At 46.0% G+C, this 27,603-nt stretch overlaps 1 protein-coding gene across 1 annotated transcript in view; it reads left to right on the top strand.

Annotated features, from left to right (window-relative positions):
• Positions 1 to 685: 685 nt before the first annotated feature.
• The window catches only part of Sec24d (SEC24 homolog D, COPII component), an 86,510-nt gene continuing 59,592 nt past the window's right edge, over positions 686 to 27,603 (top strand). The window contains exons 1-7 of the mRNA XM_075981458.1: positions 686 to 751; positions 2,768 to 2,928; positions 9,342 to 9,474; positions 17,695 to 17,843; positions 19,650 to 19,928; positions 20,226 to 20,359; positions 26,365 to 26,476. Coding sequence (XP_075837573.1) covers positions 2,808 to 2,928; positions 9,342 to 9,474; positions 17,695 to 17,843; positions 19,650 to 19,928; positions 20,226 to 20,359; positions 26,365 to 26,476 — 928 coding nt within the window. The 5' untranslated portion in view covers positions 686 to 751; positions 2,768 to 2,807. The remainder of the gene's footprint in view (positions 752 to 2,767; positions 2,929 to 9,341; positions 9,475 to 17,694; positions 17,844 to 19,649; positions 19,929 to 20,225; positions 20,360 to 26,364; positions 26,477 to 27,603) is intronic.

The raw sequence follows: 27,603 nt of genomic DNA, 5'->3' as shown, positions 1-27,603 counted from the left end.
GAGTAAAATGTACAGCTATTCCAAACTCCGCTGCGGACTGAACTCATAGTTTCTATTTTGATAGTGAGACATGGTTGGAAACTAGTCTAATGGTCCTGATTTTAGGACAAAAATGGGTGTTTCTCAACTGTTGGGGGGGGGGAAACGAAGACTAAAAGTTATGTACTTTGACACGTGCGAGTTCCTGTTTATGGGTGAGACATGCCATCCATCCCTCAGGGGTCCTGCCACCTTTGCTTCCTTGAGGCCATTTCAGCTGTTCAGTCTCACGTTATGGACATCCTCCTCTCCCGTTCTACACCTAACCAGGCTGCCTTGGGCCTTCCTTCCTCTGTTGTAGTGCTGGAAGACGTCATCAAATTGTCTGTACACGAGCCAGATTGCTCTTGCAACCGTGCAGCCGCCGACACGCGTCCCTTCCAGCAAGGGACGCGTAGGGAGGCTATTCAGAGCCACCTGTTGAACACAGAGCGCGCCCTCTTCGCTCGGGTCCCTCCCACGGGCACCGGGCGGAACGAAACCGGAGGATCTTTGACAAGTTGGAGGAGGCGGGGCCTGGAGAAGGAAAAGCCAAGCGGAAAAGACCCGGAAAGAGGCGGGAGGCCGCAGCGGGAGGCGCGGCCCCGCCCCCGCCGGTGCGCGCCGCGGGAGCGAGCGGGTCCAGCGCGCGCGCAGCCGGGCGCCTGACGTGGCACTCACAGTCCAGAGCGACTCGGTGGCGGCGGCGCGGGGTGCGGAGCTTGCAGAACAGGTACCGGGGACGCGGGGCGCAAGACGTGGGGAGGGGGATGGGGAGGTTGGGGAGTCGCAGGTACGGCGGGCTCGGGGCGCAGCTGGGGTGAGGAGCGGCCACACGCCGCTGCACCGCGACTCCCCATCAACTTGGCTCCCTGGTTCCCCGAGGAAATATTCCGAGGGAAAATGGCAACTCCAGCGTTCGGCTTCGGGATATCTTTAGAGCGGAACGTGAACTTGTCCCGGGTGACAGTGGACAGGGAAGGGTGTGTTTATTGAATCCAAGCGCTCTACGTTTGGATCCGAGGCCGGTCTGTGCCAAGTGGCTTTCTGCCATGTCGCCCGCTTGCAGCTGAGTCAGGTTTCAGCAACTTGGTGATCTGGGTGAGGAAGTTTGACGTGGCACAGTAGGGTGAGGAAGCGAATTCCTCCCAGGACCAGGGAAGAGGGATAGGCTGCTTCCCGTTCTTTGCAGTGAGCATCGTTGCCCTGTTTCCCTCCCGCAGCTGCTGCGTGGGTGTGCCGGTGCGGTCTCCGAAAGGGGCTGGGCTGGATGGGGCCAAGCAGGCTGCCACGTCTCTCTAGGCGCAGTGGGAGGAGGGAAAGTGTTGTCAGGAACACAGTGGACTGGAGACCTTTGTCTGCCTTTCTGTCCTCCGTTAAGAAGGCAGTGACCTCATGATACTTTTTCTTGGTGGCCACTCAGAAGCTTAAGTTTTAATATGAAAACAAAGCTAAAGCGTGGATTTTGGCCTTCACGTTTTAGAGTGGCAAGCCATTTCCAGAATAAAGACAGAGCCCATGTCTTAGAACGCGTTGCTAATCTTTACCTAAAAAAAAAGCAACAAGAAATCACAGGACACACACGCAAATGCCTGGTGGAGAAACTGGAAAGAAACTAGAGAACCAATGTGTCACAAGTAATACGGCTTTTGGACACTTCATTTTCTAAAACAGAAAACTGAGGCCCAGAGAGCCTCTTCAGTTTGCCCTGGGTCACAAAGCTATACATTGGCAGATAGGAGATGAAAACACATTCCCCCACCCCAGAATTTTGAGCACCCCATGTCTTGTTGCAAATGGTTTTTGAAAGCCAGGAGGTAGTGGCACACACCTTTAATCCCAGTATTAGGGAGGCAGAGGCAGGTGGATCTCCATAAGTTCGAGGTTAGCCTGGTCTACAGAGCTAGTTCCAAGACAGCCAGGGCTACACAGAGAAACGCTGTCTCGAGGGAAAAAAGTTAAAAAACAAACAAGCAAACAAATGTCTTTTGAAAGCCTCCCTAGGAGGTATGTTTTCTCAAAACCTGGACACATAAATGTGTACTGCTATTTGGTATTTGGGTTCTGAATAGACTCAATAGGACTGTTACTTTGTTGATTGAATATAGGTGCTTGAATCTGAGGTGTGACATCATGTAAGTCAGAATCCTACCTAGCATCTTTGGCCGCGATGGTTGGAGCTGCCACTGGCCTGTCAAATTATGAGTCACAGAGGCGAGTATCACTTCTATCTCAGCTTATAGTCGATGGACTCTGCCTTTTCCTTAACTGCAGATTAAGATGGACAATTAGAAGGGCACCAGAAAGATCAAGTCATGAAACATCTGGCTGCAGACGGCTTGTAGTCATTCTGGCCAGTCACTTGAACAGCATGGCGTCGTCGCAGAATGTGACCATGGAAACCAAGACACAGAATTGTAGGAATACTAATGAGAGACTGTAGAAAGCAATTCAGGCTTCCCGGGGAAAGAGGGGTTCGCAATTACTATGCGGATCTGTGCCTGAGAATTTTCCTGGGACCACTGAAACCGCTGAAATGATGCTACTGAATCCCAAAGAGATGTTGTAAGCCGTGTCCAGAGGATAATAACATGATACATAATGCTGTATACAATGAAGATATTTCCCGGATGGACACTTCTACTGTTTTTCAAGCCATCCTGAATGTTTCTTGATAGTGTTTATATTTTTTTTAATAACATTAAGTATCTAAAATTCTCTTGTCAACTTCTTGTTTTTACCCTTGCAGGGTTCTTCTGCGGTAGGCTCTCCTTTGGAATGATATTTTCATGATGAGCCGACAAGGTTATGTGGCGACACCCCCGTATTCTCAGTCCCAGCCTGGAATGGGCCTTTCTCCCCCTCATTATGGACACTATGGGGATCCGGCCCATGTAACTTCTCCACCAGGTAAATTGTTCTTTTCACTTGTATGTGATTATTCGTTCCCTGGGCTCGGAGGCATGGGATAGTCCTAGTTGGTGGGCATTAACGAGAGGGGAGCAAGCAGGCTTTAGTCGCTAACTGGAGCTGTGGGTTGACAGCATCGTTTCAAGAGGCTCTTACAGCAAGATACACGAAGTACATGCTTATCCTCTTAGATCTACTTCTTCAGCCTTGAAGGCTTTCAATGCCGGGCCAGTGTTTTCCACCCTTCGCCTGTTTACTGAGGCATGGCATGCTCACGTTCAGAGCAATTTGGTCTCTTTCCTTGAAGCCTACCTTTTACTAGTATTCCACGTCACATCTGAGCATCACTCAGCACCCAAACTTTCATTATTACAAAACCGAAATACACTGGCTGTGGTGGCGCATGCCTGTAAGGTGAGCACTCAAGAGATTGAGCCAGGAGGGAGGGGAAGGCGTTCAGGACCAACCTTGGCTAGACAGTAAGTTCAAGGCCAGTCTAGGCTATATGGGACCCTGTCTCCAGGAAACAAACAAAAACTCCCAAATCAAAACAGAGGCTTTTATTTATTTTGCCTGTTCCAATCTAGTCAATCTCCCAGGAGTTTATTGTTTGATTTTTTTTAAAAGTTGGTCTTACATGTTTTGAGAGTTTGCATCATGTTTGGGTGTGTACCACCTGACTGTCTCCCACTCTTGTTTTGAGCACTCGGGAACCTATTTCCTCCTCCCGTTCTGTTAGTGGTTTTTGCCCAATCCATCCATCTCTCACTCAGGTGACAAATAATCCTTTAACCCTTAGGCGTCTACCTGTTACTGCCTTTCTCCAGACCATCCACTTTCGAACTGGAAGGATTTTGTATGACACACTTGGCTCGAAACCTTGTATGACTTCCCATTGCATCTCTTATACGTTAAGTTCCTTAGGTCTTCGTTATTTTATCAGTTTCTTCTTTTCGGTTCACTGGCTCTGTCCCCTCATCGTTACTCCGCAGACACCAACCTGTCGCTGGAGTGCTGGTTTATTTACACTAGGCGCCTGGCTAGCCCCCTGCTCTCCCAGGAAGATGGTCATCCGTCCTCCGTGTTGTCTTCATCACCGTCCATCTCAGCCTCCTGCAGATGCTTCCCCAGCTCGCTTATACATCCTTCCCCCTGCTTTGTTTCCTGACACCATGCTGGACGTTAAACCATTTCCCAAACTGCTGTACTAGGTAGAGAGGGTCGAGTGATAGAGCACTTGCCTAGTGTGTACGAGGCTCTGGGTTCCCTTCCCCAGCACCAACTCACAGATACTTTACACACACATTGTATGTGATCTTTTCGCTGGTTTTCTGACAGACAGCCTAACTGGCTTTTTGAAGTATCTGTTCGGTCAGAGTAGCCAGTGCCGAATCTGGCTTTGTGTTTTGCACAGATTACATCTGTCCCGGCACCCGTTGATTGGGCTTTTGTGATTTTTGTGTTAGGTGGTAACAAATCTAACAGACTTTTCGAGTGAGCAAAGTTCTCGTCACAAAACAACAAATACAGTGATCTCAGGCTCAGTCCATATATTACGTACTTATCTCGAGGACAATATGTACAGTCAGCAGTTTGACAGTTACAGTTTGGGAGAGGGCCTCGTAAAGGAAGAGGAGGGCGGCAGGGAAGCACACAGCAGCAGGAGGAAAGTACCAAGCTCTGAGATGGGGTCAGGGCCAAAGCATCTTCTCAGAGAAGTGACCTGAAAGGCCTGGGAGACGTGTCAGTAGGAAGGATGGTGGCTTGCTGGTGTAAACTAGACACTCAGCGTGTGACTCAGGAGGGGTCCTCACAGTGCAAAGTAATGGGGTCATAGCAAATGCGCCACTGGAGTGATTTAAACTGGAAAGGGTCACACTCCAGTACTCAGCGAGAAGGAACTACCCTGGATATTAGGAGGTGTGGAGGAGAAACTAGGAGTAGGTACACTGTGTTGGGGGCAGGGTTTCTAAATCTTAGCATTCTTTACATCTGGCGTGAACAAATTCACATTCTGTCTCTCTTTCCATCTTTCTCTCTCTTATGTGCGTGTGTGCATGCGTGCGTGCGTGCGTGTGTGTGTGTGTGTGTGTGTGTGTGTGTGTGTGTGTGTGTGTGAAAGGGGTGTCCTGTGTACTTAGCAGCATCCATGGTCTATGGCCCATGTCCGCCAGACATCAGTGGTACCTCCCTCTTCCTCAAGGAGTTTTACCAAAACTTTTGTCAAAATGTGCTGGCATTTCCAAGAGTCCTTTGAATGGAAAAAAATTTTCTCTGACTGGAAGCAGAGAGACCCGACATGTTACTGCTGTAGTAGTGGGGTTGGGCCTGGGAGAGTGAAAGTGGCTGCTACTACAAATACAACTTTATATAGGTAACCAGAGTGTTGGGAGCATTGGCCATTAGGACCTTGTTTTTTTGTTTTGTTTTAGATAAAGATTTTTTTTTCTTCCCACAAATGTTCCTTGATTTTTGTTTTCCTTTGCTAGAAATAGGGTCCAATTTAAGGTCTTCTTTTCCATGATGCTGTTTTGATCAGAGTCCCTTTGCTGATAACAGAATCTCTGTAGTGGAAAGGAATTTGTTAAGGGATGTCAGGAAACAAACAGAGAAAGGCCCAAGCCCTAGACTTAGGATCTTATCTGGTCTACAGAGATGCACAACCCACACAGGATAATTATATCAAAAATCACTTCCTTCGAGGCCAGAAGGACAGCTCCTGTGACAGAGCTAGCCCAAGTTCCTCAAAGGTGTATTGCTTTGCATATAAAAAAAGAAAAAGAAGAAAGAAAGAAACTGTAGAGGATCCTGGGAAATAGAGTCTGTGTTTCCAGCTGAGGACCGTATGTGAAGGCAAACCTGGAGGGCACTGATGCTCTTGCCCAGTAACCCAGCCTATAATACCTGCCGCCATGTTAGAGATGGCTGTGGGTTTTGACACTTTCTTCTGGCATGAGCAGTTCTTTCCCCTGCTGTGGTATTCATTTCCTCTTAAAGTTCCTCTCCTGCTCTAGAGAACCCGATCCTCTTTGTGTCTGTTCACTTTTGAAAATGTCAACTGTGTGGCCCATCAAAGACTGTGCCTCTGCAGGTCACCATGATACTGATTTCCCTTTGCCCTGGGGACAGAGTCCAAATGACACACCAGCCTGATTCCAACCAATCTGGATGGTGATTTCTATACTTGCCACCTTACCCCCACACTGTGTCCACCCAACCCTTCGCCAGTCCCTGATGAGGCCATGCTCTCTCAGACCACGGGTCAGGCTCCACTTCTGGCTAGAATCCCATATCCTGTCTGCTGTTTTAAGAAGCCGCTGTCCCGAAGGTGCACCTCAAGCTGTCTTTCCTCATTGATTTTCCCAGGAAGGTTAGGAGTCCCTCTGCCCTTTGTAACTCTTGTCACATGACTGGGTCACTGTTTCTTACTTGGCTATGTCCTCCATAAGCGCTCTTAGTGCATTGGAGGCATGCTAAATGCATGTTGAATGAGTTTGAATCATTGCTGACCTCCAAAAGCATTTTTTTAATGATTGATGAAGCAGGAGGTCCCAGCCCACTATGGGTGGTGCTACCCCTGGATAGGCACTTAAGCTGTCTGAGAAAGCAGGCTGATCAAGCCATGGCGAACATGCCAGTAAACAACCCTCCTCTGTGGCCTCAAAAGAAATTTCAGTTCCTGCCCCCAGCCCTGACTTCCCTCAATGAGAAAGTGTGACCTGAGGGTTGTAAGATGAGTTAAACTTTTTCTTCCCAAAGTTGCTTTTAGTCACGGTGTTTAGCATAGCTATAGAAACACACTAAGACACCTGCTCATTTGAAAGGTAAGGGTTCTGACTCCTGTTTTGACAGTAGTTAATATTCGGGTAATACTGAATTTCTACTTTTGTCTAAAATAACACTTTAAAAATAAAAATGCAGTGTGTTCTTAGTTATATGTATTTTATTAAGCCATAATCGTAAAAAAGTAAAACGAAAAGGAAGTCAGGGCATATGGCCCGGCAGGAGAAGATGGCTTTGAGTATTCCCATACCCCTTGCCTCACCTAGTTCCCAAAGCGTCCTGGAGAGCGGGGAGATTACAGCTGTGACCCAGCCTGAGAAGTCCTGGGTCTGAGAGACAGAGTACCCCGTCTCCTGTCAGTCTTAGTAGCTCAGCGTAGACAAGGCACTCAGACGCAGTCAGTGTGACTGCAAGCCTCGTGGTGTTCTTACATTGCTGAGCATCATCCAAAATTGTAGTGTTGGGAGAACTCTTCTTAATTCACAGGAGGAAAAATGCTACGTGGCGGGAATCATATGTGGGAGCTGAGGAAGCTGGTCTCGTAGATGTTGGGAGTGGGATGGTGGTTTCTAGAAGCTGGGCTAGTGGGAGGAGGATGAGAAAACTTGATTAGTGGGAGCTAAGTTAGACAGAAGCAGTGAGCTCTGGTGTGGTGCAAAGTAGTTTTCAAATAGCTATAGAAAGTGTTCAGTTGCCTTACTATCAAATGATGTGTTTCTGATATATGTATATAACCTGGTGAAAACATCACACAGACTGTGGCTATATCACATGGTATCACACCAATATATACTTTTATCAATTAAAATAATTTATAATTGGATAATAATATCTATCATTTGTCCTATATAGAAAGCTGCAAACAGAACTCTGACTGTAAAGTTAGTCCCTCACTCAGGCTGTGGTGAAGGCCTGGGTTCCCACCTGTTCAGGAGGCTGAGGCGGGAAGACTGAAGTTTAGAGTCTGCCCAGACTGAAGGGCAAAAGGCAGCGGAGGCAATTTAACAAGACCCCAATTTTAAAATGATAAAATATAAAAAAAGGACGGGGCTATAACTTGGGTTATTTACTGGGGCGTGCCTCACACGTGGGGTCTTGGGTTCAATCCTCAGCAGAGACAGTCTTCAGTTCAAGGAATCATGCTAGAAGAGAGGAGGCTTGATAGGCACTGCAGTCTATAGTGTCTCCTAAAGCCTGCTGCTCCGGCATCACGTGTGTTGGGTTATCCAAAGACATTGTGACAGTCTGACGAGGCCTTGCTGGGTGACTGCAGACCATGCAGTCATTCCACGTATGTCTGGGGCTGGGTGTGGGGTAAATGTCCTGGCGGCAGGGATCAGAAAGAAGTCAGCGTGAGTGCGGATACCAGCTGTCAAGGAGAACACACAGGCAGCTTGGAGGTCACAGGGGCACACCCCGGAGGGTAAGACGGAAGCTTCAGGGACTCGGCTGGGGAGAGTAGATTTTACTTTCAGTTTATGAAGATGAAAATTGAGGTCCTCAGAGGAAGCTCCTTGTCCAGGTCTGACAGCTGCTAGTTATGCAAACGCGGCTTGGGGTTCTCCATCACAAAGTCCAGGTGCTCCTCTGCCTTGGTTGCTTTAGAAAAAATGAGAAGGACCTTCAAGTTCTCTGTGTTGGCAAGTTTTATGTCAGCTTGCTACAAGCTAGAGTTATCTGAAGGGAGGGAGCCTCAGTTGAGAAAATGCCTCCAGAAGATCCAGCTGTAGGCAAGGCTATAGGGCATTTTCTACTCAGTGATTGAAGGGGGAGGACCCAACTAATGTGGCTGGTGCCATCCCCAGGCCGGTGGTTTTGGGTTCTATAAGAAAGCCAGTTGGACAAGCTAATAAGCAACGCTCCTTCGCTGCCTCTGCATTAGCTCCTGCCTCCAGGTTCCTGCCCTGTTTGAGTTCCTGTCCTGCCTTCCTTCAGTGATGGACTATGATGTGGAAGTGGAAGCCAAAGAGCCGCTTTCCTTCCCAGTTTACTTCTTCATGGTGTTTCATCACAGCAATAGAAACCCTAATTAAGACATTCTCTGAGGAACCTCTGCAGGAAAGTGGTCACTGCAAGGCTCATCAGACATTGTCTGTGATTCCCACATTCTGGGTCTGATGACTTAAACACTCCCTCACCTGTCTCAGGATGCTGGACTGACAGCCCTCTTCTCCAAAGGCCCTGGCAGGGGCTTGTCTTATATGCATTTAGGATGCTCTACCAGGCTGCTCTCTGATTCTTTGACTTAGTTATCGCCCTCTTATAGATATTTTTGTGAGATCCTGAGTTCTGTTAGGGCACCTCTACCACATGTAGAGTTTATTTCCTTTGGTTAACTTTCAGTTTGGTTAAAAAAAATTTTTTGTTCTTTTAATATTATTATTACTAATTAATAATAGGCACTGTGGAGAGGGTGGCTGAACAAGGTTGGAGGGGCCTTGTGGCCTGTCCTTTGGCCTCCCTCCTTCACTCATTTTGTTATTTACTGTGGAGAGGGTGGCTGAGGGAGGCTGGAAAGACCTTGTGGCCCGCCCTTGGCCTCCCATCTTCACTGGAGTTGTTAATCTTCCTCCTTCCTATTATCTCTCTTTGCACTTCAATGTGCCCATAACTGTCCCCTTCTGTTGCAGGCGTGATGAAGCAGCCATCGGGGCCTTTGGGAGTCCCTGCTCCTTCAGGGCTCTTGCCCCCAGGCCCTTTACCTCCTGGACCCCCACAGTTTGGCCCAAATGGAGCCCATGCCCCGGGCCATCCTCCCCAAAGGTGAGCCAAGTGCATTTCAACCGTCATTTGAATATGCTCTGTATTCTGGAAGTATCTTCTAAACTCGTGTGTTTCTTGGTTGAAAGTTTAATATCTTTGTATGTTCCATATTTAAGAATACATAAAAACTGCTTGTGTCAAAGCTATGTATTTTAGTTTGGGGTTATATTCAGCTATTGTTGGAGGTTTTACTTATTTATTTGAGTCAGGATTTCTCTGTGTAGCTCTGGCTGTCCTGGAACTCACTCTGTAGACCAGGCTGGCCTTGAACTCACAGAAACCTGAGCACTCCCAGAGTGCTGAGATTAAAGACATGTGCCACCACCACCTGGCAATTATTTTTAGAGTTTTGTGTTTATTTCCAGTTCATTCAGACGTCTATAGTCTATATGTCTTTCAAAATATTAGATCGTGCTGAGCATGGTGATACATACCTTTAATCTCAACCCTTGGGAAACAGAAGTAGGCAGATCTCTGTAAGCTTGAGGCCAGCCCGATCTGCAGAGCACGTTCCAGACCAGCTAGGGCTACATAGTGAGATACTGACTCAGAACAGAACAACAAACCATTAAAACTTAGAAATTCTCTTAGATCATTCTCTTCTCCCGAGATGTCCACACACCTGTGTTCATTCCCCGTAAGTGCTTACCAAAAGTCTTAAGGTGAAATCGGATTGAAGCAAGTGGTGTAGTCTGTGGGTTCGATAGAGAAAGCATATTTATGTCAACGAGGGACTTGTTGTAGAAGCAATTCAAAAAAAAATACAGCTTGTATTTATTTGAAATTGATTGAGAAAGAGGAAGTCTGGGGCAGGCATAGGGAAGCCAAAATCTTCCTGAGGTATTGAGAGCCTCTTATCCATAAGGGACTATCACTTGGGGTGGAGCCAGCAGCACACTTCAAGGCTCGGAAATCTCAGTGTTATTTGTCTCACAAGCTGTTGCCACCAACCTTGGAGCTGCTCCAGGGGTGGCCCAGAGGCCCCATTTCCCAGTCCTCCCCCAAGTTGTCAGGTGGAGTGGGGGTGGGGCCTTGAGGTCTGTGCCTTTGAGGAAGGATGCCATTCCTGGTACTGAGAAAACGGGAAATTCTGAAATCATGAGCCAATGCCCTTGCCTTGTGAGTCTGACACTCCTGGATTTTGTTTGTTGTGGTAACTGTGACCAAGAGGTAGCTATGGCATCACAGAGAAGCGTCACACGGGGGACCAAAAAAAAAATTTAATTTGTGAGCGTACCTGTGGTTTGAACACAAAGCAGGGGTTCATCAAAGACCTTGTTGTGATTGGGCCATTAGTCTCCAAAGCATGATGGATGGGCAATGAGGGTGCCCAGTGCTGAGAACCATTGGATGTAGTGGCATATACCTCTATCTAGCAGGAAGATGGAGGCAGAAGGACTGTCGTGAGTTCAAGGCTAGCCGGGGTAATATAGCTCTAGGCCAGCCTGGACTCCAAAGTCAAACTCTGCTTCAGAAATCCAAGTCTTCTATAGCTGTGGATCCTGGACAGTGTATGGCCAATCTGCCAGATAAGGCAGACTCGCCGGTGCATAGTGGTGTGCCTGTTGTGGGGGAAACCGAAAGCTTTCTGACTGGATGTGACATCCTGTCTGCAGGACTTCCCGCCTGATACTGTGAACCTGGTTAAAGCATGCTGCTGGCAAGGTCACTTTAGGGCAGAGTCTACTGCTGTCATTTTGCTAAATGGACATTCTAGAATTTTAGCTAAAGTACTTTCTAGAGTTTTAATATAAATATAACATACATATATTTTTGTTTATATTCATATACAATATTAATATACATTTATGCTTATAGCCATATGCTGGTGCTGCTGTGAATTGGCAGGCCTGCTGTAGAAGCAGCTCAAGAAATACAGCTTGTGCTTGTGTTTGTAGTAAACTGGGAAAGGGGGATTCAGAGGCCCAGGAAAGCCGTAGTCAGAAAAGTCTCCTTTGTAACAGGAATTGATAGCGCAGAGACTCATGACTGAGCAGAGCACTGAGAATAAGTGCCAGTCGAGTGCTCAAGCCGAAATGGGACATCACCCCTTCCCAAGTTCAGCAGTCATGGCGGAGAGGGGATGAGTCAGAGGATGAGGAGCAGGGCTCTGAAGGTGTCTTCTGTATACGATGTCATCAGTGTGACCGTGAACGTACAGACAGGAGCTGTGGAAACCTACACGTGTTTAATACAAAATTAGGTCCGAAACATCCCATTGTGGATCTGGAGCGACCTCGTGATGTCCTACCCTTCCCTGAGGAGCAGCTGGTCGTCAGTGGTTACCAGACGATGCGGGGGATGCCATCTTTTTCAGTGGGGTGGCACTTGGTGAATTGTCCATGCCCTGTAAATAGCCTCTCACCCTTATTCTTCCAGTTGACTGTAATTAAACTTAGTGATTCAAAAACAACAATATCCCTCCCCCCCCCCCAACAAGCCATGAAAGCTGTTGAAATAGGAATTGCATGAGCAGGAATTGGGGAGGAATAAGAGAACATACGGGGAATTCATATTGCCACAATACATTGTAAAAATATATGGAATTGTTAACTGGGAAGTGGTGGCACACACCTTTAATCCTAGCACTCGGGAGGCAGAGCCAGGTGGATTGCTGTGAGTTCGAGGCCAGCCTGGTCTACAAGAGCTAGTTCCAGGACAGGCACCAAAACTACAGAGAAATTCTGTCTTGAAAAACCAAAACCAACCAACCAAACAAACAAACAATATATGAAATTGTCAAAATGGGGGGGCTGGAGAGATGGCTCAGTGGTTAAGAGCATTGCCTGTTTTTCCAAAGGTCCTGAGTTCAATTCCCAGCAACCACATGGTGGCTCACACCCATCTGTAATGAGGTCTGGTGCCCTCTTCTGGCCTGCAGGCATATACAGACACAATATTGTATACATAATAAATAAATAAATAAATAAATAGAAAAAAAGACATTGTCAAAATGGTGTTAAGTTTTAAAATGTATAAGAATAAATAAATAAATATAGAAAAGAAATACTCAGAACCTCAAGGTAGCTTTGGCCCCAGCAGCTGAGTAGCCTGGGCTGTTGATACTGTTCCTTGGCCGTAATTCCTCACTGGAAACAGGAGGAAGTGATCTTCTTAGTTCAGAGGGGAAAGGGAGACGATCCAGGATAGTTCATTACTGTAACCCCCCTCCCTGGTATCTCAGGATTCAGAAAGGAAAGCCAAGGTAGAACCAGTGGCTTTGAGAACAAGATTTGGTCACTGGTATTGGCCCAGCTGGTGGATCTCTTTGATGTGTTGTCTCGTCTGGGAATGACATCATGAGCCCAGTACAGGGCTGGCACCCTGAGGAGTGGAGACATGTTTGCCAGGCATGCCTTCGGAGGTTGTTGGCTGAATAAATTTTTGTCACATGCTCTGTATATGTTCTCCACATGTACAGTGTGATCTACAGGTTCTAAGGAAGCTGGAGACTTCCGGGGGCTTAGTGATGCCATAGCATCTGAATGTTGTCACCTTGAAACACAGTGCTCGTGTGTCTGGGATGCCACTGGTGTTCACAGGTCTGCTCACCGCCAGCACAGAACCCTGGGTAGGGATGCGGTGACTGCACTGGTCAGGTGTTTCCCATAGTACTGATCGTTATTTTAGAGCATTCTCCTACTCAGAGAAGCCTGTTGTGACTCACTGCGCTGATAACCAGCAGCTGCTCGACGATCTACATCACTGCATCTCTTAGTTGCATTTTTTTCTTGATCTCTTTGAGTGTTCTTTTGCTCATCATGGTTCTAGGAATAGCAGGCGGTATGTAACCTACAGCTTACATGTGTAGTGGACACTTCCATCCAGGTTTGTATAGCCTGTGATGTTGACACAGGGGCGAAAAACACCCAGGGACACATTCCTCAGAGTATCCTGTTGTGAAGTGGTGTGTAAGCCACTTAACCTCCGGGTGGTTTTGCTTTCTCAACACCTTTACTACGTGGTTGTGAGGGCTTTGCATGCCGATGACTTCATGCAACACACAATGCTAATCACAGTCCACAGGCTCAGTACATGTCAACAGCTCTCAGCGTCGTTTCATTGGCTCTTGTGTGCCATGTCACTGGATAGAAAGTCCACTTGCTATCTCTGGATTGCTCTCCCTCAGGCTGGTGACTTCAGGAAGTCAGACTCAGAATCTGCTTGGACTCTGATTGCAAGGAAGCACAATTAGGTCTTGTTCTGTCCCCAGCACTTTTTATGTGGTACAACTTGAAAATGGGCCTAAAAGTAGGTTTGGAAGATGAAAAAGTTAGGGGAAAGTCCGATATGCAGGCTGGGTTTCCAGGTTGCCTCTTATCTGCTCCGTGGGACACGTTTCTGTACACACAGGGCAGTGCAAAGGCCAGGGACAGGGTGATCTGGAATGAGTCACACTCTTCTGATGACGGAGGCTCAGAGGAAAATAGATGTGTATAACCCCCCCCCCCTCTCTCCCTCCATTCCTCCTTCTCTTTGCATCTTTCCCTTATGTTTTAAAAAGCTTTTTTAAAATGACGTTTTAATTTACTCTTTGAGACTGTCATGCATGTGTTCACTGTGTTTTGATCATACTCACCCCGTCTTCCTCCCGGACTCCTCCCAGAACCCCACGGACCGTCCCTACTTCATTTGCTTTTTTGTTGTTTAACTCACCGAATCCAGTGAGTGCTGTCACCACGTAAATGTGTGTAGGGCCATCTGCTGGAGTATGGGCAGCTCCTCAGGGCCTACTTCCCTGAGGAAAACAGCTCCTCAGCTAGGGACAGGACCTTGTGATTCTGATTCCATCCCTTTTTGATGATGGAATCACTACTGACTTGATCTTGTACAGGTATTTGCAGCTATTGTGAGTGTGTGCGTGCAATAGTCATGTCTAGAAAGCACTGTTTCCCGGCCGTTCTCCACAATGTTAGGCTCTGACAGGCTCCTGACCTCCTCTCTCACAGTGGTCTCTGAGCGAGTGGGTGGGAGATAAATGTTCTTTTGCGGGCTGAGTACACCATAGTCATTTATTTCCCCACTTTGACCTATTGTGAGTAGTTGTACTTAATCTCTATCCATTGTGAAAGGAAGACTCTCTGATGAGGTCTCAGAGCTGTACTGGCCTGTGGGCATAATGATGAGTATTTAGAGGGCATTTTGATACTCTCTCCATTTAGCAACACAGTAATTGTAGGCTCTGTCCTAAGGCATGTGAGTTCCCTGATCATGATTTCTTGGTCATATTTACAATACTGGGCATGCATGTCCTCCTGTAGAGTGAGCCTTAAATCCAATAGTGCTTGGTTTCCCCCATAACATTCATGCCACTGGTGCATCCATGCATATATCTTGCCATGCTGGCCATTACTATAGTTCACTGGATTGACCGCTGAATAAGACTGTTGATGACTCCCCTCTTCCTAGCAGTCTGCATAGCAGCTTCTAGCACCATGAAAACTAGCCTGAAGAGGGGAAACTTCCAGTTCAGTAGCAACTGGATCTTGCCATGTCCCGTGTCTCAACTATGTTGTATCTTCAGCAAAAGGATCTTACTGTGAAGTTCTGGAGTAATAGCACTGCCAACTATAACAATAGCAATAGCCTGTATTGTTTTGGAGGGGTTATGAGACCACACTGACCAGGAACTCATACCTAAAACTAACCATCAGGTAAATGCAAATTAAACTACCTTGAGACCTCATTTTACCCCAGCTAGAATGCCTAAGGTTAAGAAAACAAATTACAGCAAATCCTGGAGGGCTGTGGCGAAAGGAGAACATTATTCAGTGTTGGTGGGAGTGAAAACTGGTATAGCCACTGTGGAAAGCAGTGTGAAGGTTCTTCAAAAGGCTAGAAATAAATAGCTCTACCACATGATCAGCTATACCACTCTCGGGTGTATATGCAAAGGGCTCTACATCTACTCCAGAGATATTTGCTGATCCATGTGCGTTGATGCTCTAGTCCTAATAGTCAGGAAATGGAAATAACCCAGATCTGTACACATTGATGAATGAGTAATGGAAACACAGAACAGATATAGGATGGAATTTATTTAGCTGTGAAGAAAAAGTGAAATTTTCAGGCCAGTGGATGGAACTGGATATAGTTCTTCTGAGTCTGTTCACCCAGATCTAGAGAGACAAATGCTGCATGTCTCTCTCATATTTGGAGGCCAGCTTTGGGTCTGTAGATATGTGTGTTTAAATCGGAGCACTTGTAGAAGCCAGGAAATTAGAAAGGGTCATCGTGTTTGTGTTGAGGGGAGAATAATGGAGGAGATATGGTCAAACACAGACAGCATGGGACGGATAGGAGAATAATGGGAAGGGGAAGATTTAAGTGGGGAAGTGGATGGGAGGCCAGGCAGAAGAAAGGGTTTAAGGAGAGATGGATAACACCAGTGATCTTTGAAGAAGCCGTATAGAAACCTACTGTCATAATCGCTATGTCATAATTACATATTCTATTGTAAAAGACACCATGACCAAGGCAACTCATACCAAGGGATTTACATGGGGGTTTGCTTACAGTTTAGTTCATTTTCATCATGGCCAGGAGCATGGTGGCACGTGGGCAACCATTGGAACCGTGACTGAGAGTGTTACATCTACAGGGAGAGAGAGGAGGGAGGGAGCGAGAGAGACTTGGCCTGGCATGGGCTTTTGCAACCTCAAAGCCTACCTCCAATGTCATACTTCCTCCAACAAGGCCACACTTACATCAATAATAGTGCCCCTCTCTACAAGCTTATAAGACCAATTATATTCAAACTACCCATACCTAGTTGTTTGTTCTTTTGATCATGGCTGAAGTAGGATGACTGTATTTTTTTCTTTTTTAAAGATTTTTTTTTTTATTATGTATACAGTGTTCTGTCTGTGTGTATGCCTGCATACCATAAGAGGGCATCTCATTATAGAAGGTTGTGAGCCATCATTTGGTTGCTGGGGATTGAACTCAGGACCTCTGGAAGAACAGCCAGTGCTCTTAACCTCTGAACCATTTCTCCAGCCCCAGGACAATTGTCTTATACTTACAAGTACTTCTAAAGCTTTCTGCATAAAATAGGATTAATCTGTTAAAATTTATACTCTAAGATGCCAGTGTTTCCATCAAAAGGGAAAATGACAGCTAGTCAATTCATTGTAATTCATCTGTTTTGGCCAAGAAATAGTGAGTTAGAGAATGAAAAGACCCAGCTTTCCAACTGAATTTACGAGAATCTACTAAGAAATGTTGCAGTGTAAACAGAGGTCGCTGTGAAAATAAGCCGTAGACTTTGTTTGCTTGTTTGTAGTGCTGAGGCCTAAATCCCTGGCCTTGAACACGCTAGGAAAGTGTCCTTCCACCGAGCTATATCCCCATCCTTTCTCTAGTGTTCTTTTTTCTTTCTTTTATGCATATGGGTGGCTGTTTTAGCCATGTGGGTGCTGAGGCTCAAACTTGGGTCCTCTGCAAGAACAACCGATATGTTTAGCCACTGAGCCATCTCTCCAGCCCCTCAGGCCATGTAATCTAGGGAGCCTTAATTTTTAGTCACAACTGAAAGTTAGTAGGAAAAGATTCATAACGCCTGGTACTTATTAGCTTTCTGTGTTGTATCACTGCTCGGGTGGGGCCACTACTCGGCGATAACCATTGCTTAGACCAAAACAGTAATAATAACACACAACAGACAAACACAGTTTCAAACTACGTCATGGGTAAAGTACGATGGGATTTTTCAATGAGAAAAACAGAAAAACACCTACTCCAAACTTACTGCAACATTGACTGCCAAACACCATTTTGTAGGGTGTGCCTTGCCGACTTCAGAGTGTAAGACAGGCCGGATTCTGTTTAGAAATTGGGTCGGAATGATAAGCAGGATGATCACCAACACACAACCACAAAGCACACTGTCCTGTTTTTGTTTTGTTCCATTGGTCAAGTTTTGGGAGTGTGAAGTGGCTGCGTTGGGCTCATCCTTTCATTGGCTTCCAAAGCTGGCCTTGTGTTCGTGTTAGACTTTTCTCTTCCTTGACATAGGAACTGTGAGTGGAGCCGTGGGGCTGTGCTGTGGGTTGCTAAGAGCTCGGATCAAGAGTAAATATTTAATCCACAATATCAGTCATTTTTCCTACCCCCTAGAGAAGGTACTTTTGTTGTTGTTGTTGGAGAATATAATTAACTATTTTGCTTGTCATTTGCTTCCGAAACCCTGGCACACTAACAATCCCTTTTATCTCTTAGGTTTCCAGGTCTCCCACCTGTCAATAATGCGGCACCCTCTTATGCATCAGGCCAGCCCACGCCACCGTCGTCTTACCCAGGCCCTGGGTCCACTTCCTCTGTCACCCAGCTGGGCAGTCAGTTCAACTCCATGCAGATCAACAGCTACGGTAAATGCACACTGTCACTGTTCCTTCAGGGCCCATCTGGTGCTCTTTGTGGTGTGGAAGATGACCCCGGAGACCAAACGTGCTAGACTACCACTGAGCTATGCTCCCATCTTTGTTAGTTCTTCTTCTTGAAGATAGACCTAACTCTGGCTTGACATTAAAATGCTGGCTGGTGCATTTTTGTATAAACCACAGAGATCTGCCTGCCTCTGCCTCTTGAGTGCTGGGATTAAAGACATATGCCACCACTGCCCAGCTGACACCCCAGATTCTTTTTTTAAAGATGTGCTCCACCACTGCCTGATTGACACCCCAGATTCTTTACTTGAAAATATCACACATATAGCCCTGGTCGAGTCTTTTTTTTTCCTCAGAAATGTCACAAGTCAGGGCTCCATCATCTGCTCTGTTCATGTCCTTGCCTTCTAAGCCCCAACAGAACAATCCACTGATCTCTGAGCACTCAAAGGCTTTCTCAACCCAGAGTTCAAATGCTATGACAGTCCTCTAAAAACACGTGGTCAGGTCTGTCACCGCCATGCCCTACAACCTGCTAACAGCTTATGCCTCGGGGTTTCTGTTGCTGTGATAAAACACCATGGCCAAAAGCAACTTGGGGAGGAAAGAGATTTTAGGTTTTTTTTTTCCTCCTTACAGCTTGTAGTCAATCATCCAGAGAAGTCAGAGCAGGAACCTGAGGCAGAACCTGGACAGGGGCCTAGGGTAGAGGCCATGGAGGAGTGCTGTTTACTGGCTGGCTCCTCATGGTTTGCTCAGTCTACTTTCTTACAGAATCCTAGGCGTGGCCCCATCCACAGTGAGCTGGCCTCTTTCGTATCAATCGTCAGTCAAGAAAATGTACCACAGGCCAGTCTGGTGGGGCAGTTTTCTCAATTGAGAGTCCCTGTTTTCAGGGGACTCTAGCTGTGTCAAGTTGACGTAAAATAGCCAGTATTCTCCCTTACTGCTAGTTAGTTGTTAGTATTGATAATAGTCTCCCGGAATCCTTCTGACCTTTTTACTAGTTTCCAAACGGATGTCTTAGGGAGCAGCTTAGCTTCACCTAAGCCTCGACCAGGAGACAGCTTGGGTTTCCAGGGTGAATGGTGAGCCTGTGAGTGGCCCAGACCTCCTCCAGGTTATTTCTACCTGTCTCTGAACTCATATGCTCAAGAGTCAAACTCAGAATTCACATAATGTATTGAAGGCGTAAGTTATCTGAGTGGTGCTTGCTCTAGACAATTTTTTCTTTCATATTATTCTCAAGGCTTTATAGGAGATACCGATTTTTTTTTTTTGATACCGATGTTTTAAAGTAGTTCATGGATCATGTGGTGTTAATAAACTGGAGTTAAAATTTGTGCTGTCAAGAAGCCTCTCGCTGGGGCTGGAGAGATGGCTCAGGGGTTAAGAGCACTTGCTGCTCTTGCAGAGGACCCAAGTTCAGATACCAGCACCCACATGACTGCTCATAACTGCCTATTATTCCAGCTCCTTCTAGCTTCCCCGTGTGTGCGTGCGCACTCGCGCGCGTGCACACACACAAATGCTAATTTTTTTTAAAAAGAAATTTCTTACCCAAAGTAGAGATGTTGCTTTTATACTCTTATAGATTTTTTTATTTCTTAAAAAATGCCCCCAAGTAATATTTTTATTACTTTCTGAAGGAAGATTTTAATTCGTGGCCTTGATATATACCTAAATATATAATGCATAAGTGTATGGAAAACAAATGTCTGCCATGTGCTTTGTGGGCATGAGAACTGTGGAACGTGGCACTGAGGCATGGTCTTCTCTCTTCCACAGGTGTGGGCATGACTTCCCAGAGCCAGGGTCCCCCTGGCCCTCAGCCAGCAGCCTCCTTCCAGGGGCCTCCACAACCCCCACAGCCATCAATTTTGCAGCCAGGACCTCAGGTTCCACCACCGCCCCCCACCGCTCTGAATGGCCCTGGGGCCTCTCCTATGCCTCCACCAACTCACAGGCAGGATGGACTTCCTGGGTCTACTCCTCTGAATGCCCAGTACCAGCCGTTACCTCCAGCAGGCCAGACCCTGGGTGGTGCTGGCTACCCTCCACAGCAAGGTAAGGTGGGCAGGGGGAGGCCAAGGTGTGGGTTACCTGGGGGTGTCCTGAGCTGGAGATCAGGTTTGTTTCTGTGTCAACTGTGAAGGGACAGTAGCCTCTGGATAGTGACAGAAGAGATAGTTAAAGAGGGAGTTAGGAACTCACTTTTAATTTCCTGCTGCATCCAGCAAGATGAACTTGGTGGCATGCTTGATTCAGCTTGATTCAACAGTATAATATCGTCAGTGAGTCTTACACCTGGGCTTGAAGATTGTCACTTCTTCTTTTCTTTTCTTTCTTTATTTTTTTTTTAAGCAACCAACTATGGACCACAGATGGGAGGTGCACAGATGCCTTACCCAGGGGCCTTCCCTGCAGGTCCTGCACAGATGGCAGGACCACCACCACAGCTCCAGAGGAAGCTGGATCCTGACTCCATCCCCAGTCCTGTAAGTGGTCCTTCCTCTCCCACGCAGAAGTATATATATATATATATATATATATATATATATATATATATATATATATATAATTGATATTTATTGAGCTCTACATTTTTTTCTGCTCCCCACCCTGCCTCTCCTCTGCCCCCCTCAACCCTTTCCCAAGGTGTCCATGCTCCCAATTTACTCAGATCTTGTCTTTTTCTACTTCCCATGTAGATTAGATCTATGTAAGTCTCTCTTAGTGTCCTCATTGTTGTCTAAGTTCTCTGGGATTGTGGTTTGTAGGCTGGCTTTCTTTGCTTTACGTTTAAAAACCACCTATTAGTGAGTACATGTGATAATTTTCTTTCTGTGTCTGTGTTACCTCACTCAAAATAATGTTTTCTAGCTCCATCCATTTTCCTACAAATATCAAGCTGTCGTTATTATTTTTTTCTGCTGTGTAGTACTCCATTGTGTAAATGTACCACATTTTCCTTATCCATTCTTCGGTCGAGGGGCATTTAGGTTGTTTCCAGGTTCTGGCTATGACAAACAAAGCTGCTTTGAGCATAGTTGAGCACATGTCCTTCCCAAACAGAAGCTTTACTAGCACTGGGTCCTCCAGGACCTATAGAGGTCTGGGACACTGGCCACCCGAGGAGGTGTGCTCAGGTTCGGAGCATGTTGAAGGCTCAGAGGGAGGACTCTGCCTTCTGGATCAGGGGCACTGTAAGTCACATTGAAAAGGGGACAGATACAGCGAGGTGTGAAGACTTTGGCTATTTTTGTAATTCTATAAACTTGAAGATTGGTGATAAAGTGTCCAGTGTCTATAACAAACCTCCCAATGCACAGAGTCTAACATCAGCTGCTCTCAGTGCCTTTGTTATTACGTTTATGACATAACTTTTCTTGAATAGGAAAGATCTGCACAGAGGCTTTGCTCCCCGTCAGGCGCAGTTTTGGAAGGTTCCGAAACTTTAGGTGATGGGACCTGACTAGAGGAATTCAGTCTTTGGGGGCAGTTTGTTCTTGGCCTGTGGCAGTTTGAAGGGAAATGTCTCCTATATGATTTTGTGTTTGACTGCTTAGTCATGGCTGCTGGCACTGTTTGGGAGGTGAGAAGGTATGGCCTTCCTGGGGGAAGTGTGTCACAGGGGGTGGGCTCTGTGAGCTGGAGTCCTTTCCCACCGCCTGTTTGCTCTCTCTGCCTCACGCTTGTGGTTCAGGGTGTGAGCGAGCGCTCAGCCTCCTGTTCCTACCCCTGTGCTGGCCGCAGTCTGCCCCGATTTTCCTGCTGTTTGGAAATCTAACCCTCTGGAATCGTAAGCCAAAATAAACTCATAGTTCTATCAGTTGCCTTGGCCGTGATGTTTTATTACAGCACAGAAAAGGAATTAGTATGTGGTCCCTCTCTGCCATGCTCTCTGCTCGCTGTCTGCTGTGAGGTGTGCAAACACAGACACATGAACAGCGCCTACGTGCTGCATGTTCCTCCACCATGAGGTTCTGCGCAAATACGTGGGGCCCAGCAGCCATGGGCCGAATAAATCTTTCCTCCTTTACGTTGTTTATGCCAGTGACAAAATGTCTTTAACGAAAACAAAAATATTTGGTTATTTGGGTTAAAAATGTGTTTATAGTGAGCTTATTCTGACTCTGTATGTGATTTCAGATACCCGACCCCCAACTTTCCTTCTGACCAAGTCTCTTCCTGTTAGAATCACAGGTGCCTTTAGTATCCTTGGGGATGAGCCTCCCTGTTTCCTACCTTCCCTTAATTGTCTGGGTCTCACTGCTGACCCTGTCATCAGCAAACACTGCCGACTTTTGGAAGGGTGAAAGCCTTCTTTCCACCCAGTGCTTCCTGCCTTTGTAGCTTGTTCCCTGGAAAGCTGCAGGGCCCACTCTCCCCACCGACGCTTTCACACCTGGCAGTGCCCCTTGACTTACACCTTCATCTCTTAACCCTGTGTTTCCATTTGCATGTGAATGGGTATGCACCCTTGTGTTTGGGCCTTTGTATTGGGGTGTTGTATGCCTGTGTGTGTTTGTGGATGTGCATGTCTCTGTGTGCATATGTTTATATGTGTTGTATGCAGGTGTTTATGTATATATGTATATCTTTGTGTGTGCATGTGTTTATGTTTGTACATGTGTGTGTTCATGCTGAATATGTATGTGAGTTAGTGGTTTTGCAGGCCTATGTGTATGTATGTGTGTGTTTATAAATGTTTGTATCTATATAAATGTATTTGTTTTTTCCATGAAGGTGTCAATTGTGTGTTTGTATATACTGTGTGCTTGTGTCTGTGGATTTGTGTGTATGGGGCGTTGTATGTATATGTGTATGTATGTATGGTGTGTGTATACATACATATGTGTATGTGTGTATGTGTGTTATTTGTATGTGTGCATATGTATGTGTGTATGTATTTAAATGTGGGTGTGTATATGTTTGTGTGTGTTTGTATATATGTGTATTTGTCTGCATTTATGTGTGTGTTATGTGCATATATGTATGTATATATGTGTGGTATGTTTGTAGGTTTGTGTGTGTGTGTGTTTGTAGGTGTGGGTTTTTGTTATTGCCCCAGTGTTAGAGTTCCCCAAGGCTTACTCTTTGGAATGACCTTTCCTTCATGGTCTCTAGGTCAGCATTATTCAAAGTACACCCTCAAGCATGTGCGACCGATAGTAGCCAAGAGCATCTTAGGAATTCTTGTCCTAGGGCCTGCTCCATTCACCCTGTTGGTGACTCCTGACTCCAGCTGCCCTCTATACATGTTCCTAGATGGCTCTCACCCGATCTCTTCTTGTCCTGCACCTCCGCTTTAGTTATTCCAGCTCTTCAAACATGCCTTGTGTGCCTCAACTTGACTGTGACATTTCCACTGCCCGTATTTAGGCTCCTTTCCTAGGCGTGTGCCAGCCCAACTCGTATGTTCTTTTTTTTTCATGCCTTCGCCGTCCGTCCGTGTCTCTACACGTCCACAGCATCCAGCTGCCCGGCAGAGGGCACACTGTTGGTGTAGTGATTTATTGACCACCATTCTCCAGACTCAAACGTCTGCTCCATGGGGCAAGGATCTAGTGGGTTCGCTGCTGTCTCTAGCACATACACAGAGCCTGCTGCTCAGTGTGCTGGTGAAGGGGTGGATAAGCCTTAATGAGAAGAAGCAGCAGATGCCACGGCTCGTTGTGAATCTTGAAAGTGTCCTATGTGCAAGTCAGCCCCATGTTGTTTATCTTGAGGTAATTGACATAGTGATGAAGCTGGAGTTTGTTTGTTTTCCTCTGACCAAAACGACATACTGTTCTAATGAAATAAACTCTTTCTTTCTGAAGGAAAGAGTCCGTCCTCCAGTCCCGAGTGAGGTACTTAATACCACCCTGTGACTGGTGGTCTTAGCCACATGGTGAAGGGACGGAAGCAGCATTACCAAAGCTCTTCCTCGCCCTCTCCTGCATCCAGAGGAGGATTGTTCAGAGGCGTGTCCTTCCTCTTCTCCTTCCACTGCCCACAAGTCAGACGTCGCTGCCTCGAGCATCTCTGCTAATGCGGCCACACACCTTCACTCACGTCTCCTCCTGGGCATTCCTCCCTAAAGCATAGCCTCCTTTGATTCTTTTCCTGGGGATGTTTTATGATTTCACAACATTCATGCCGATGATTCCAGTGACACTTCTGAAGGGAAGGAGATCGTGTTTTCTGCGAGAGCGCTGACATGGTCACACGCCACTGTGCTAGGTCTCGGTGCATGGGTGCCGGTTGCTGCCTGTCACTGTTGGTGGTTTTGCTTATTGTTTCATTTCTGATGCTGTTTCTTAAGAGTCTGTGTCTGGGTAAATCAAAAGCTATTTTTAGCAATGGCTAGAACTGCTTGATGTCGTCTTCCTCTTTTCTGTGTCTTGTTCTGACAAGATGTGGGTTTTTAATTAATAATGACTAATTATAACATTGTTTCTTTGGGGATTGGGCTTTGAGAGTTGTAAATGGATAATTTAAATGAGATTTTTCTGGAAATATGGTCTCTTGATCGGTGACTGTGTAAGTTCAGCGTACTCGGCACATGGCTGCATCGTGACAGCGTTCACCTTAGACTGTGTTGGTTGGAATGATTGTGCTAAATGTTAGCATTTAATAGTGGAGAAGCGACTTCCCTTTAGAGTAACCCGATTAGCTTTGTGGTTAAATGCAGAGTACAATCACAGTGCTCCGATGCTTCTGTGCCCTCCTTTCCCAGCGTAGCATCTTGTCTGTGTCTTGCTGTGGTAGTGGTGTTGGGAACACATCCTACATCTTTATAAGTCCTCAGTCTCCGAGGGAGCCAGAAGGCAGACAGAAGCAGGTTTAAATTCAGGCTAGGTTCGTTGCCAATATTCTTGGAGCCTGTGATGCCAGCACCATCTGCACTGGTGAGACTGGAGCCCCAGAGAACACTTCAGAGTTGGTTCACAGTCAGCATTATCAGTAACAGCGGGAAACTGTATCATTTTTTCCAGCCTAGACACTTCCTGTTGCTGTCTTCTTGTGCTTGTCTTTGGTTTTAGCCTCTGTTTGTTGCTTTCTTTCGCCACTCCCCCTCCAAGAACGTGAGGGACCAGAGTGGAAAAGGAGGAAACAGAGGAAGATAGTCCCTAGACTTTCTTCCTGTTTCCCTAACTTCATTCCACTCAGTTTTGCTTACAATTTAACCCGAGACAGTTAGAATGAAAAGAAAAAAAAAAACAACTAAAGCTCTGTAGTCTTCAACAACAAATATTATTAGTAGAAAAATATGTTTCTATGTTAGATGGCAGCATTTGGGCACCTTCACACCTTATGGTTTCTAAATAAAAGACACTCCCACCCCAAAATATTTTCTGTAGGGAAACTGAGGAAGAAGACGGATTCTGAGTAGAACATAGGTGGCTTTAGCTCAGATAGTGAACACCATTTCTTCTGTATTCAAGGATTTTTTTTTGAGACAGGGTTTTTTTTTTCTTTCTTTCTTTCTTTTTTCTTTTTTAAAATCCAAATTCCCACTCCCTCCCCTCCTCCCATTTCCTCCACACACCCTTCCACTCCACCTCCCTCTAATCCTAAGACAGGGTAAGGCACTTTGCTTTGTGGAAAGTCCAAGGCCTTCCCTACTATCTAGGCTGAGCAACGTATACACATACAAAGAGAATAGGATCCCCCAAAGAGCCAGTACATGCAGTAGAGACAAATCCCAGTGCCACTGCCAGTGGCCCCTCAGTCTGCCCCAGCCATACAACTGTCAGCCACATTCAGAGGGACCAGTTTGGTCCTATGCTTGTTCCTTCCCAGTCTAGCTGGAGTTGATGAGCTTCCATTAGCTCAGGTAAACTGTTTCAGTGGGTGTCCCCATCATGGTCTTGACCTCTTTGCTCATATTTATCCGTGTAGCTTTAGAGCCTGTCCTGGAACTAGCTCTGTAGACCAGGCTGGCCTCGAACTCACAGAGATCTGACTGCCTCTTCCTCCTGAGTGCTGGGATTAAAGGTGTGCGCTACCACCACCTGGCTGTATTTAATGATTTTTAGAGTTTTCTTTTGATACAAAAGTATTTTTGTTAAACAAGGTTTCAAGATTCCTTTTTTCCTTCTAAAGAATTTTTCAAATGCCCATCTATGGTTATAATAAATAAGATAAAGTATAGTAAATAAAAATAAGGGTCTCTGAAAGGTCAGGGTTTGAGCCAAGAGTATTACAGAATAGGATTTGGAAATTTGATAACGGTATAAAATTGTGAAAGTAAATGAAGATGAAATGAAGGTATGGTGGATTGATTTGTCTGCAAAGAAATGAAAGGGTTTTTAAAAGATGCCCCTCTCTTTTTTTCTGTTTCCCTTTCCCCTTCTCTCTCTGTCTCCAACCCTCTTTTTCGCTCTCTTTTTCCTCTTTCTCTGGAAAGGGAGAGGAGAGGAAGAGGGAGCAGGAACCACCACTGTCCCCCTTAAATGAGTGTCAGGAAGACTTGTAACTTAGTGTAATTCACTCTTCACATCTTGTTTGTCAGATTCAAGTGATCGAGAGTGACAGGACCACCAGAGGCGGACAGGTCTACACTACCAACACCAGAGGCCAGGTGCCTCCGCTGGTCACCACGGACTGTGTGATTCAAGACCAAGGTACTTCTTTTCAGTGACTTTATTATTATTATTATTATTAATTACTATGGTTTTAAATTTTCTCACTGGTTTCAAAACAGATACCCTGACTCCACTCATAACCCCCTTATAGCTGAGAATAGACCAATTTTCTATTAGTTGCTCAAGAACCCAAAGGTACTGCCAACAGTTATATTCTCTGATGTAGCAGTCTGCAGAACTTTGAGTGATGCATAAGAAAATTTTAAATTTTGGTTTATGGTTTAAGGTACTCCATCCCCTACTTGGGTTGGATTTGCGCACCCTGCTGGGCATTGTGAGGAGAACAGAGAGGCTAAGCTCTGTGAGTCAGCTCACCCGCTGTAGCCTGGGGATACTGTTTTCAGCTGGTCTCTTAACATTCTGGTTCTTGGTTCCCTGCCTCTACGCCAGAGTAAGGGGACTGTGAGCTCCGCCCCTCCCGATGCAGCCCATGCCTGCTCTCATTTTAATCTGCCTGTCAAGCCCCATGCAATTCTTTTCCTGTGGTTCCTGGCAAGTCAAAATGTGACGGATGGGCTTAGAGCTGCAGTTCAGCGGTAGAGCTGTGCCCGGCTTTGATCCTCAGCACCAACATCAAAGCCAAGAGTGGCTCGGTGAAGTCAGAATACCGCGCTTTAATGGCTGTGTGCTCTGTGTACTCTTGCCTGGGCGTATGACGTCACCCCTTAGCTCAATATTGTGGAGTCATCTGTAACCCAGTCACCTTCTCATATTCTCGTTAGACATTGATATTAAACTGAGTCATGATCAGTTTTGAATGATTTGCCTTGTTCTTATTATTTACATAATCATCAGATGTACACAGTGAGTTCACGTTTGTAAAGCGTTAGGATGTATTGTGTGATAGTTTTTTTCTACTCTCGTGGATAGACAGGTGCGGCCGTTTCAATCCAGACCCTTAATTCTGCATGAACTTTTTTGTATATTCTTTAGTTTCATTTAATAGCTTAAGTATTGAGGTATTGGAACCCCTTTGAGACCTCTTTGGGGTCTCTGTCTGAATTACTGAACCGAGTAGTCACATTGGTGAAGCAGCACCATCAGGTATAGGTGGCCATATGCCCTTTCCTTGATGGACCTTCCTCATTTCAGAGCTAGGGCCCTGA

Source organism: Microtus pennsylvanicus, chromosome 7 (assembly GCF_037038515.1).
Source record: "Microtus pennsylvanicus isolate mMicPen1 chromosome 7, mMicPen1.hap1, whole genome shotgun sequence".
Taxonomy (NCBI): domain Eukaryota; kingdom Metazoa; phylum Chordata; class Mammalia; order Rodentia; family Cricetidae; genus Microtus; species Microtus pennsylvanicus.
Note: the sequence above shows the minus strand (reverse complement) of the source record. Positions and strands in the feature narration are given on the sequence as shown.